General features: G+C 40.1%; 1 protein-coding gene across 1 annotated transcript in view; it reads right to left on the bottom strand.

Moving 5' to 3' along the window:
• Window positions 1-12,882, bottom strand: part of PSME4 (proteasome activator subunit 4) — a 45,186-nt gene that overhangs the window by 23,598 nt on the left and 8,706 nt on the right. Inside the window, exons 4-14 of the mRNA XM_066177956.1 lie at window positions 10,510-10,554; window positions 9,700-9,849; window positions 8,960-9,023; window positions 6,691-6,765; window positions 6,451-6,573; window positions 5,985-6,077; window positions 4,751-5,016; window positions 3,106-3,292; window positions 2,359-2,448; window positions 1,347-1,411; window positions 1,096-1,246 (exon numbers count right to left, since the gene is read on the bottom strand). Coding sequence (XP_066034053.1) covers window positions 1,096-1,246; window positions 1,347-1,411; window positions 2,359-2,448; window positions 3,106-3,292; window positions 4,751-5,016; window positions 5,985-6,077; window positions 6,451-6,573; window positions 6,691-6,765; window positions 8,960-9,023; window positions 9,700-9,849; window positions 10,510-10,554 — 1,309 coding nt within the window. The remainder of the gene's footprint in view (window positions 1-1,095; window positions 1,247-1,346; window positions 1,412-2,358; window positions 2,449-3,105; window positions 3,293-4,750; window positions 5,017-5,984; window positions 6,078-6,450; window positions 6,574-6,690; window positions 6,766-8,959; window positions 9,024-9,699; window positions 9,850-10,509; window positions 10,555-12,882) is intronic.

Genomic DNA, 12,882 nt, shown 5'->3' with positions numbered 1-12,882 from the left:
AAAGAAAAAAAGAACAAATTAGGTACCCCAAAATGTTTGATGTTACACAGGAGGTACCTTCTCTAGGTAATCCTGTGTTCTTTTAAACCAGAAACCCACAATTCACATGGAAAAAAAAAAATCAGAATAGAGATACAGAGAAAGAAGCTTTGTGGAAAGCCTGAAATGTTCTCTTTAGGAAGAGAGGAGGTGGATAACACTTGATGACTAATATAAGTTCAGGGTGATTCTGAAAAACTACACAGAAAATGTTTTCCAGGAATAAGTCACAGGCTGATGGTTGGAAAACTTACTCCACGTGTCACAGTGAAGGAATGCCAAGACATCCCTTAGTTAAAAATAAATAGGGAATTAAGTAGCAACTATTTAAGTAGTTTTAAAGCAGGTTATTTCCACCCAACACCTTGCAAGGCAAGCTCAGCTATATAAAATGTAGATCCCAGGAATACTTTAATAATGGACAAACAGGAAAAATACAAATTAAATACTTAATGGCAACAAAGAATTAACTTAAGACTTGCATTTACCAAAAGATTTCAAAGAAAAATCATACCCAAGTCCCAATGTTCAAAATGTACAAAACCTGGCATCTGCAAGTATATATTTATTTAAACAGAAATAAGGTAACCCAAACTCCAGGGAAAGAAGCTGTCCATGTAATAACCCGTATTCTCCACCCTCTCCCTCTGAGTTATTTTAATCCAGGTAATTTTTCTGATCCCATTAACAACATAGCTCCTTGAACAGCCTCTTTGGCCCAGCTGAAGAAGTGGCAGGGAGGGGGAGAGAAAAGGAAAGCAGGGGCTTGGGTGGGTCAGCATTATCAAGACATGAAACCCCACAATCTAAACTGATACAGGGATAAAATAAACTGAAGGAATGATTTCTTCCTGTGTTTATCATCAGTTTGCAGGAGAGCTCTGTAGACAAAATCATGAACCAAACTGACATAAATTCAAGCTGCCCCCTCAGCCCTTTCCTTGGTTAAATGTGGAAGTTCACATTCACAAAAGAAGGAAGAATTTGAATGCATCAGTTGTTGTCAACCCAAAATTAAGTTTCCTAAAAGAGATGAAAAGCCCATGTTCTACATACCTTAAAGATATCCTTTGAACACTGAGTAAGGATTGTACTGAAAGTAGAAGAGAGACCTAATTCCACCAGACTCTCCAAATGAGTCATTTTCTCTGTTTCAGTCTCCTCTCTGGTTTGTTCTAATGTGCTGCTCTCTATAAGTCCAAAGCATCTACACAAATAAACCCAGTAAGTGCAGGGTTAGTAAGTGAAACTGGAAAGTTTTATAAAGTTCTTCAGCCCAAGCCTTCCTCTATCCTTAGCTCACTCACCTATCCATGAACTGCAGCACAAAATCCTCAAATTCAGCAGATGCAGAGCACAATTCTCTCTCCACCTACAGTTTTTCAAAGGAAACACACAAGGTTGGCTTTTATTAAGGAAACAAAGTTTATTTTCTGTATTAACTAGTTCCAGTGTTCAAGTGAGAACATCTGCCAGTGCATTTCTCACCATACAAGCTCAAGTTCTCCATGAAACAGTTATTAAAAGTTCCTGACACAGTTCTGTCCCAGTTTCCTGGCCTGGATGTGTATCCAAATAACCTCTCTGGTGAAACCAGGTCTGCCTCCATGGATACAACCTTTGGCCTCATCACTGATCCTCCTTTGCAGCAGGAGGTCAGCAAGTGCCAGAGGTGCTGCCAGACCTGCTCTCCTGGCAGAGATTTACATTAAATATTCACTGAACAAACTCCTCTTTATTTTTGATATTGCAGCTGTGGAGCAATGCAATTCACCTTTCAATTTAGGCAACCTGCAGCTCTCTGAGCTACAAAGTTTCCCAGGAGCAAACAGGTGTGGTGATAAGGGGGATAAGACTCACTGTCTAATGCTGTTACGATCTCTTGACTGAAAGAGATTAACAAGTATCTGGAGGGAAAGCAATAGAATCTCAATCAGGAAAAGGAAGCAGGACTTTAGAGAGGAGCAGGGGCTTCTTTAGGAAGTAAACAGCCCTGAAAAATGAAGGAGAAAAAACCATCTAATGCACTATTTAAAATAACTACAGAGTCTAACATCCTCCTCAAGGCAGGGAAAGCTCCGAGTCAAATGACACCACACAGGCCCCTGAGCAATTTAGTTTTGACATAAAAACATTGAATTGCCTGAATTTAACATTCTCTACAACAAACTGTGACTAAGAACCATTGCTAAAGCCTATTTGCACACTGGTATCAGCTCCACTGAGAGAAACAAACAGGATTCCTATCTTTGCATACACTGTTAGAAATTAAATTGAAAACCAAGCAGATTTGTTTTTATACCAAGCCAGCACTCCTACCTCTGAAAGATCATCTCTTTCTTGCAATACAGATGAACAATCTACTAAAGGCACCAGAGTAGAAAATGTTGCAATGAACTGGAATGTAATCTGTTGAGAGGCACAAACAGCTCTTTAATGAGTGTTATTGTATCTACACATTAAAAAGCTTTTACAGTTCAGGTATAGGATCTAAAGAAAATTATACTAAAAAAAACAAATAAATCCAGAGCTCAATTCTTCCACCCTAAAACTTCAACAGCTATTTCAGATTTCATATATAAAACTTAATAGGCAGCACTGTAAAAACAGTCTCAATTTTCTAAGTAAAATTAATCTGTGCTGAACTTTAAAGCTACAAAACCCCAATATTTACATTGTTTTAAGTCTATTAATACGAACTTCTGAAAATGTGGACTTTTACATCAATATAATGAAAACCTAGTGATAAAGGGCTTCCTTTTGATCTTAAAAGACTAGGAATATTTGCTAGGAACTGTGGAGAAGCTATTTAATTGTGTATTTCAGAACAGCCCAAAAAGTCAGTACAATGTTTATCACAACCACTTTGCACTGTTAAATGAGCCAAAGAGGCTTGTAAGATTGAATTTTTAGGAATAAAATTGTGCAGAAAAAACCAGGATGATAAATTCCGGACATGGGAGTTACCTGCCTTCAGCAAAATCTAAAAATATTTCCATATAAAATATAATATGAGTTAGTTGGCTGGTTATCTTCTAAAAAAAAAGGCAATATTTGTACACTCACCATGCACTTGCTGAAGTCATTCGGGTCCACCCCAGGCAAGGCTCTCATCAACAGAGGTAGCATGTGTGTGGGACCCTCAGGAAACCACCTCCCCCCAGACACCAGGCTCCGAGCTACTCCAATGACACAGCTCAGGGTGGCTGTGAGCTGATGAGGCTCTGTCAGGGTCTCAAGTGCTGGATATGTTCTGTAAAATGGGAGGCAGTCAGATTGGCAACAGTCATGTTTCTAAAGCCTTCAAAGAATACCGAAGTGGATTGCATATGGTATTTTCTGCAGTAAAGACAAAAAAATTTTAATGCTTCCAAAATTGTTTTCTCATCATTTTCCGAAAGATTTAATACTGTTATGTTACAATGCTCCTTCCATTGGATCAGTGCTATCCACCACCAGTTCAGGACAAAAGACCTTCTGAGCAGTTGCAGCACAGGAATTAAGAGCTGCCTGTGCTCCAGCACCCAAAGCTACCATGATTTCCCTGTCTGGACTTGGAGTCAACGCCATCTCTAACGTTCTTGTGGCAAACATGAAAATGTGCCTTGGCTGCCTCTAAACAGAGTGGGGACCTCTTACTTCATGTTATATTAAAGTTCAGACCTGTGATTTTTAAACTTTTTTTTTTTTTTTTAAATACTTAACACTTTTTAAGCAAACTACATAACAACACTTCCTGTTGTTACCAAGAGCCTCCAGTTCAGACAGGAGTCACAGTGTTTGATGTAGTCTGCCCTACGTCACCCAGAGCACAGCTCACCCAAATAATCTGGAACTGCAGCCAAGTCAAACATTCCAGGGATAGTTTGAACTACAGAACAGACGTTGGGTCTGCTCTCAGAACAGAAAGGGCAGCCCTACCCAGCACTGCTGTCCTGCTTGGAACTGCTGGGCTTGGGATGTTTTGTAGAAGAGTGGATTTATCAAGTTTGTAAAAACAGCTGAGTCAGGGAAGGGTGGAACAGGGGAAGGGCTCTTAAATCAAGCTCATTCCTCTGCTGTTTTGTTAAAGTACAAAAGGCTGCACAGGCAACATAGACGGGGGCTAGGAGGAAAGCTTTCAGTGGAGCAGAAAGGAGCACCATTTTTCTTTGGGAATTTCAGGCATCAAGGCATTAGAAATGGTACAAACCAAGTATTTCACTGGGGCACGTGGTCTGGCTATTAGAAAGTCAGCAATGCCAGTGATTTTAAACAACCTGTTACATGCTCTGAACCAAACAGAAATATAAAATATATCCTTATTTCTACACAATCGTTCCCGTGTAGCTGGAACCTACCAGGTGGCTTATGAATAAAGGATCCAAAGTTGCTTTTTCAACCAATCCACCCACTATCTGATACAAAATGCTCCCAGAAATGCAAGCCACTTGAGGACTGCCTACCCTACAGCTCCCAGAACTATGCCACTTGCCAGGTGTTAAAAAAAACAAAAACCAAACAACAAAACAAACTGAATTAATTAAAAAATCGAGTTCTTCCTTGCCCCCATTCTGACTCAGGCGATTGCTCAGGAGGATGTATCCGCAGCTCCTCTCAATGCAGGCATTCATTCACAGCACGCAATTCATTTATTATTTAATATGACCGCTTTTCCTATTTATTTCTTTCAAAGGGCACACAGATGTTGCAACGTTCCTCCAAAACTTACTTCTCAAGTACAGGTGGAATTACTAATTCAGGACGCATCAGTGCAAGGTTCTGCAGGGCTTGGGCAGCCTCCAGGCTTCCAGTTTTGCTGAACATTGCCAGGAGAACAGGCTGGATGATGCACTGCACAAAGTCTGTCACATCCTGGTCCGTGAGTTTGTGGCTCTCAGGGACAGGAGTTAACCAGGTCACCTTCTTGTAGCGCTCACGGTGCAGCCTCCTTACCACACTACTGGGCAACCGCTGAAGCAGCTTCATCAGCTTGTTCTGGGGACAGACCAGAAATGTTGGTCAGTGGCTCAGCAGCAGCACAACCTGGAGCTGCTCAGGACACAACAAAAAATGAGTAAGGCAAGATCTAGGAATTATACAACCACAATAATGGAATACCCAGAAGAGCTCTAAAATATGATGCTCACAATTTGTCGTTAAACTTCATTTCCCAAAATATCAGTAATTGTGCTGCCAGCACTGTGTCTTATGATTTAAAGAGTCATGAAAATCACATAAAAATTATAGTCAAGAATCAAGATTATTTACGTAATTAGGACATCTCTCGGAGCATTATCCGCACATTCACATGTAAGCAAATACCCTGTTCAAGAACAAGCTCCCTTGGCACTGCTGTGACCAGCCTTGCTGTTTTAATCTCTATTTTGCACCAGCTATCACAGGGAGATTCTTACATTCTTGAACAGAGGACTCCCCTAGTTACACCATCAAAACTTTATGTTTCAAACTAGACAATGCATTAAAAATCCTATTTGCTTTGTTTAATAGAATCACAGAATGGTTTGGGTTGGAAGGAACCTCAAAGCTCATCCAGTTCCAAGCCCCTGCCATGGGCAGGGACATCTTCCACTAGACCAAGCTGCCCCAAGGCCCATCCTAGATTTTCATAACTTGGAGGCAGTAGGCCAGTAAGAAAAGAGTGGCATCACACAGGTAGTATTTATGGTGTGTGTCAGCCTCATTTCAAGTGCCAGCTTCTTTTTCCTAGCTATATCTGAATTGGAAGTCTTGTTTTGGACAAGTATTGTCCAAGTGTTGTATTGTACAAGTATTGCCTTGTATTTGAAGAATAGGAGTATGGTTTGAATGACAGTGCAATCGTGGATCTTGATAATCCAAGGCTCCAAGCACCACACATCAACAGACAATCTGGAGCACACAGGGCTGACAGGTTGAAATCCCAGCCAAAGTTCTTGTCTTGACACCCAAACCACTCAACTCACCAGCCAGCGCCCATTATTTGAGGGATGGTAAAAAGAGGCAATGCCATTGAACAAGCCCGACAAGTGCTTCTGCACCAGCTTACTTGGTCCACCCTGAAACAAATCAACCACAGAATTTTATCATGCAGACCAAGATAAAATGAACATGTAACAGCAGCATGAGGCACAGGTGTGTTCTCCCCATAGCTCAGCACTAAGAGCAAATTGTCTCCATCCCATCTGCTGAGGTTCACACTAAAACAGGTGCCTGTTCCTTTCCCAAATGCCACAGGCAGCAGCTGTGATACAAACCTTTCCAGCCCCATTCCACACTGACAGTGGAACAATGGACTTGATAATATAATTTAGGCAAAAAAAGCCAAAACCCACACTTCTGCAGTGAGCTCAGTAGAACAAATATTCATCTTAAATATGTATTTAAAGCTTTGAATTCATTTTTGTTTCATTTTATGAAGTAGTTACTCACCATCATGGCTGTGATCCACATGACTGCATGTCCGACATCATATGCATTTGTTAAGAATCTTGGAACAACCACCTGATTGCTTCCCACTGGCAGATTTAAACTCCTCAAAATCCTAGTAAAAATCTGACAGGAAGAAAAACAAACATTGACATAAATTAATTTTCTAATCTAAAGGTGTTTTAAAAAACCAAACCCACCAAGCAAGGTAAGTAAGGCATATAATGAAATGAGCACTGTTACCTTTGGTACATATGGATCCCAGTCTATGTACCCAATGTTGTCAGTGGCCAAGCGAGCAAAAAGATTGACCAGATGCTGAAAATAACCAGAAAAAAAAGGAATATTCATTAGAATATATTGAGAATAAAAAGTGCAAAGCCCTCCAGCTACTTCACATACACAAGATAAAAGCTACCCGTGGCACTAAAAGCACTTGGGAAGATTTCACTCCATCAGAACCACCAAGACACGTTTCACTGGCCTAAAATAGCATTTATACGGAGACACAGAAGAAAATTCCACCAACTCATCCATCTAGCTTTTCCCAATATTTAGCTGTTTAGGACAATTAGTTCCTGCAGGATCCATCCTACTCAGTGTGTGCTGCTGGCTGTCACATTTGTGTGCTTTGGTTTAAACCCATCAGTGGCTTGTAAAGGTCACAGGCATCAGCTGTCAGCTGGGAGGGCAGTCTGTGACTGCCCATGAAGAATTAGACACTCCATCACCAGAAGACAGCCCCAGGAGTACAAATGGGAACTGGAAGACGTCCTCAGGAAAGACAGTTATCAGAACTGAACCAAAAAAAAAAAAAGGAGATGAAGTCTCACTCTTGTATCCCAATGATGAAAAAGCACATCACTCACCAACTCTGCTTTTAGAAGTTTCTCCAAATCAGGAAAGACCTGCCAGGCTCTCAATGCTTTTATCAGTATTTTGAAGCTATGACAAAGCCAAAATGAAGGGCTTTAAATAATCCTGCCTAATTCCGAGACAGATAGCCCAGAGGAACAGGTCACCTCACAGGCTGAAGGACATGACAGCTTTGGAAAACCCCCAAGTTCAATTCAGGACATCAGACACAGCCTGAAGACAAGGGTTACATCTTCTTTAATGATCTGCTTTTTTCATTTGGTATGAGGAAATACCCACTGAAAAAAATCCGTACTATGCGCACAAAGGAATTGATTCCACAGCTCCTCTTCAAACAGCAAGTCTAATTCCTGCCAAAGCAAGCTGAGGAAAAGCTTGCAGCATACAGAGGCTTAAAGTGGATGGCAGAGTCAGAACCCATGTGTCTAATTATCTGCATCCCAGCCTGATGGAATGAACCTGACTTTAGAAGTGGACATGACAGAAAAGCAAACATGAACTGAAAGCTTTGGGGAAAAAAAAAAAGCAAGCAAACTGTCAGAATACAGTGGAAGAAGGAAAAAAATATCAGAGACAACTTGTGAAAGAATGCTGATGATTATTTGCTACACAGTTTGACAGAAACAAACTAAATTACAATATTCAAGTGCAGGCTGTCACAGTTCTGTCAGAAGGAATAGACAGAATTATGATTTTTTTTGGGGGGGAACCATCAGAAAAATGCAAAAGTGAACACAGAATCTCAAAATCAGCTTTAGCATCACCAGTGTTTGAATCTGGACAACTGCCAAGTGCTGGGCCCAAGGCTACCTCCCTGGATTTGTGATGGAAGGCAGGAAGACCCATGGAACTTGTGACCATGGTAATTTGGAAATCAGCTTTCTCCTCAAACACGGAGAAGTTCTCCTTGTGTATCCAGGCAGGAGATTAGTAAAAAGAGCCAGATGGCCAATGAGCTTATATTCATATTGAGCAGAGAAAAAACTGGAGATAGGCCAAGTTTCACTGCAGCAAAGCCAAGGCACAGCTCAGATGACACCAGCAGCACCTGAGCTGCTGCTGGGGCTGCCTCCAGAGGGAAGTTTTCATTTCCCAGCTTTAGATTTCCTCACATGAGACACACAGCAGGGGCACACAGGTACATGGCAGACTATGTGCCTTGGAAGATACAGCCCAAGGGAATTTTTGGCCAAGGGTAGTACAGGCTCTTTATTGCATCACAAAGTTGACAACAGCTCATTACAGTGAAGGCAAAACGTCACCACTCAAAATTAGGGCCCACCCAAGATATATTAAAAGACAGGACAGAAGTGTAATTTCTAAAAATCACAACTGCACTTTGCATAATTCCAAGTATTAGCAGGCAGTCTGGAAAATGCCAGTATTCCCAAGGCTGGAATGAAAAGCTGCCTGAGGTGGCCATTAGACAATGCTCACCAAGCACAACTGCAGTCTCATTTATTTAGACAGTAATTGCTTGCTAACAATAATGAAATTGTCTCTGCTTTCTTGTACTAGTTAAAGCAGAAGGGAAAAAATCCATTATATCACTGCTTGGCTTCAATTTCTTGCAAGAACATTGTAGGAATATTTAAATGAGGATTTCTTCCAGTATAGGTGAAAAGCAAATACTTACCCCTTCCCACTGGGGAAGATTTTGAACTGACACCCAAAGGCCTATAAATTCATCAAACCAAAGCCTGAAAGAAAACAGAGGCAAAACAATTTTGACACTGAGAAAACAGCCCCCTCACTGAATATTTATCCCTCACTTTGCCAGGTGGTTGCAGGAATTCACCTGTCCCTAAATTCATCCAGCAAGAATAGGGATCATCACTCTTATCAATTTGCTGCTTACAGCACATTCCTAAGTCTGACTTTTAGTCCTTGCTTTTTTTCTTTATTTCTCCTCTGACTCTTTTTTGATCCCCCTTTCCCACAACTGTCTCTCCAGGAGTTTCCTTATCTACCTCAGCTCTGCCATCCCAACACCGGTAAACCAGATAAAAACAGATGGCACTTCATTTTCCTCTGCCTTGCACTGTGAAATTTATCCCTTTTGATCAGTGGTCACAAGTGTCATTAGCTCCTTCTCTGAATTCACTTGAGGCCAAAGATGCAAACCCTCTACACTAGTCAGTGACTTAAATGCACCTCTACAAACTCCATTTAATTCAATTTAGTTTCATTTGCTGTGTGCTTTACTCAGTAGGGAAGAGGGACTAAGATTCTTGCAGGTTACAAAGAAGCAGGTTGACAGTATTTCTATCTAGAACTCTTGCCAAAAATGCTGCTGAAAGCCACCAGTTACTTCAAATCATCCTGTAAAAGATGATTCCTTGCATTTGGAACTGAGCACTCTTCAGTGGCACCTACTTGAAACCCCTGTGGTGAAGTTCAGGGGGAAGGGTGGTGGGCAGGAAGAGCTCAAAGTAGGTAATGGCCTTCTGCATGGTCACATCAAAGGGACACATCAAAGGCCTCCACTCATCCAGCATTTCTGCAGTGGCATCTTCTGGGAAATACCTGAAAACGAGAAACCATTGAATATACACAGACTTGGCCTTAAAAGTTTGGTTCTCCTTAAGCATATTGAAAACTAGCCATTAATTTGTCATAAATGTTCACTTTAGAGTAAAACCATGTGCCCCGGGGCCATAGGCAGGCAGCCTTCACCTCCAAAAACCTTCACAAAACAGAAGTAAATCAAGGACACTGTGGTGCATCATTTTAAGAGCACCAATTAAAAAGATTCTTGTCCTGTTGAACCAGAGAAGAATCTGTACAATGCAAAACTATTTCACTGTGAAGGCTGGTCCAAATCAAACAACTATTACTCACTTTTGATGCAATATAAAAAAAATATCACTTCAGGCACAAGGATCATTTATAGAAACATTACAGGAACGCTGGTGATTTAATTTCTTTTAAAACACACTAAGCATGCATGCAAAGCAGTATTTAAAATGCATATTAGATACATTTCTTATACAGCAGAATTATTGCAGCCAAGGCTGTTAAGAAGGAAAAAGAAACCCCACAAAAGTCTCTACCTTCCACCCCAAACTTTTAAACAGTAGCCAAGCAATGGCAGGGTAGAGTGGGGTCTTTTAAATAGTTTTCCCCTCTTTCCTAAATTAATATTAAAGAGACCAAAAAAAAAAAAATCACGAAACAAACACTTACGGTCTGCAGCTCTTCACGAGTGTCTTCAGAACACTTTCTACAGAACTGAAATGAGAAAAGGAAATGTTAGGAATAATATATTACTAAACTTCAGAGAGAGCATAAAATAAACAACCATTTGCTGACCTTTCCCTCCAGAGCTTATGACAATGTTGATGCAATTAGATGTCTTCTTTGAACATGCATTAGCTAATTGCCTTTTCCGCAGACCTAACTGTAATGATTAAAATTGTTCTGCTCAACTCTTGGTCCTATTTTTCATATACCACTCCATTATTTCCTGCATTTAAGTGAAGAATTACTATCATTTCATGGAAGTGATATCCTGCATTTTGGCCATGAACAACCCAGCAAAGTGACTTCTGAGGGAGATGAAAACACAGGAAAATAGGTTTGTGCAATTCATGAATATTTGTAAGATAAATAAAGGCAACTTGTTGTTTTTAGGCTTCAAACATCATATTTGTCCTTTTCAATGTGGTTTTGGGCTTTGTCTAGTGGTTTTAACAAGAAATTAATTGTCTGCAAATCAAGGATTGTTTCATTGGAGCCCCTCCCAAGTAACAGCTGATTTTAAAAGTGCTTTCATCCACAGCAAGAACACTTATTTGGGAATCATTTCAATACCTATTGTCACCTATTGTCACAGGATGCCATCAAACCTTTAAAAAGACTAAATCTCAGAATAAATTCAAAGAATAAAAGGGAGCGGGAGCAGAGATTGATCAACCAACGCAAGCACAAAGGTAGTAAATTGTCACGTTCTTCAAATCTTCCAGGTATTACACAACCACGTCAAGACTAACTTGCACTTTCATCCGAAAACCTTCCCTGAATGAAAAAAAGAGTTCTGGCAGAACAAATTCTTACATATTTTAGATATGCTTTCTCTAGAAGTAGAAATATTGCACCCTTTTCATTCATCATCCCAAACAAACGTTAAACAATGCTTTTCTGCTCAGAAAAAGATGATATAAATGTATTGCCTTTAGAATATTACCTAGATCAATTATTTTGAGACACACAAATACTGAACATGTATTATTGTCTCTCCAGTCGTACATGAATTGAACTGATCCTAGGAGTTTACAGCCAGGAGAAATAAAAAATTTGATAAATCACCAGTTCCCTTCAACACTCAATACAAGCCAGCAAAAGCCCACTCAGCCCTCAGAGCGCTGCTTCAGTGCCCTAGAAGATGCAAAATTATGCATATGTTATGCAACAGTGACAAAGGCAAGGACCTCTCCCAGAAAGAAAACTTCAAGTTAACTGACTCTAAAATGTGGAAAAGCCAACTGCTCGTTAAACAAAAATAAAACCAAACTCTGCAGGAAGCTCAGGAAGATCCTGGGTTCAAGTGAATATTGTCCTTGAAGGAGCAGGAAAAAAGATAACAGATGTTCCAAGAGCAGATAAATAAAGCATGAATTACCACATTCCTTAAGAGCATTAAAAATTCACATGATAAATGTTTGGGTGACAAAAACAAACAAGCTCTCCCCAGACTATCACTCCACTCAAGCCAGCTCTCACTAAGGAAAACCTGAAGGACAGGAATTTTAACAAACACTGAGGTCAGAGATCAACAAATTTTTAAAATTAGTGGGTTTTTAGTCAGATCTCAGCATTTGTCAGTGTGAGAAAGCAAAGGAGAAAGATTGGGATGTTCTCTCTTCTCTTTTGGTTACAAATTTAGAAGCCAGAAAACAAAAAGCAACAGCAAGACAATTTTGTACCCAAGGTACTTCCATTCAAGAGAGTGTTCAAGCACAGCCCAGCTACAGGAGACATCCTGGAATATTACCATTAGGGGACTGTTAAGAAAGGACAGGATGATGCAGCTTGGGAGATACATTAAATACCCAACACCATTTTTAACACATATTGCTGTTATCTTTTTTGGCACTACAGGATTACTTTCTTCTTTAGGAAAGGGTATGATGATACTGATTGGCAAATTGGTTTCTTTCCCCCTGCATTTACACAGAGAAACATGTTTCAGTTAAAATTATTAACTTATAAAATGAGAGACCTGACTATTACATTATCAAAAAGCAGTAAGATAAATTTCAGTTTTTCAGAAGGCCCGAAGGTGAAGTCTAATCCTGAAGTGGACACTCCACCACTTAATTTAATTTAAGACAATGGAAAAGAGCAACCAGCTACACTTTCACGAATTATTTTAGTGATCTCCTAGCTAGAGTGAGTCATCACTCATTGGATTAGTACAACTAAGCCACTGTTTCTTAAAAAACCCAAACAAAGCAAAACCCATTGCAGTCCCACTGCCACTTCCACCAGTTTTCTGCATTTATCATACACCAAAACTCCTGAGACTGTTTCACTACAAAAATTCCCAGTGAACTCTTG

Source organism: Chamaea fasciata, unplaced genomic scaffold (assembly GCF_029207755.1).
Source record: "Chamaea fasciata isolate MVZ Bird 193981 ecotype frontalis unplaced genomic scaffold, bChaFas1.0.hap1 SCAF_3, whole genome shotgun sequence".
Taxonomy (NCBI): domain Eukaryota; kingdom Metazoa; phylum Chordata; class Aves; order Passeriformes; family Sylviidae; genus Chamaea; species Chamaea fasciata.
The sequence above is the reverse complement of the archived record's forward strand: the minus strand, read 5'-3'. Positions and strand labels throughout refer to the sequence as shown.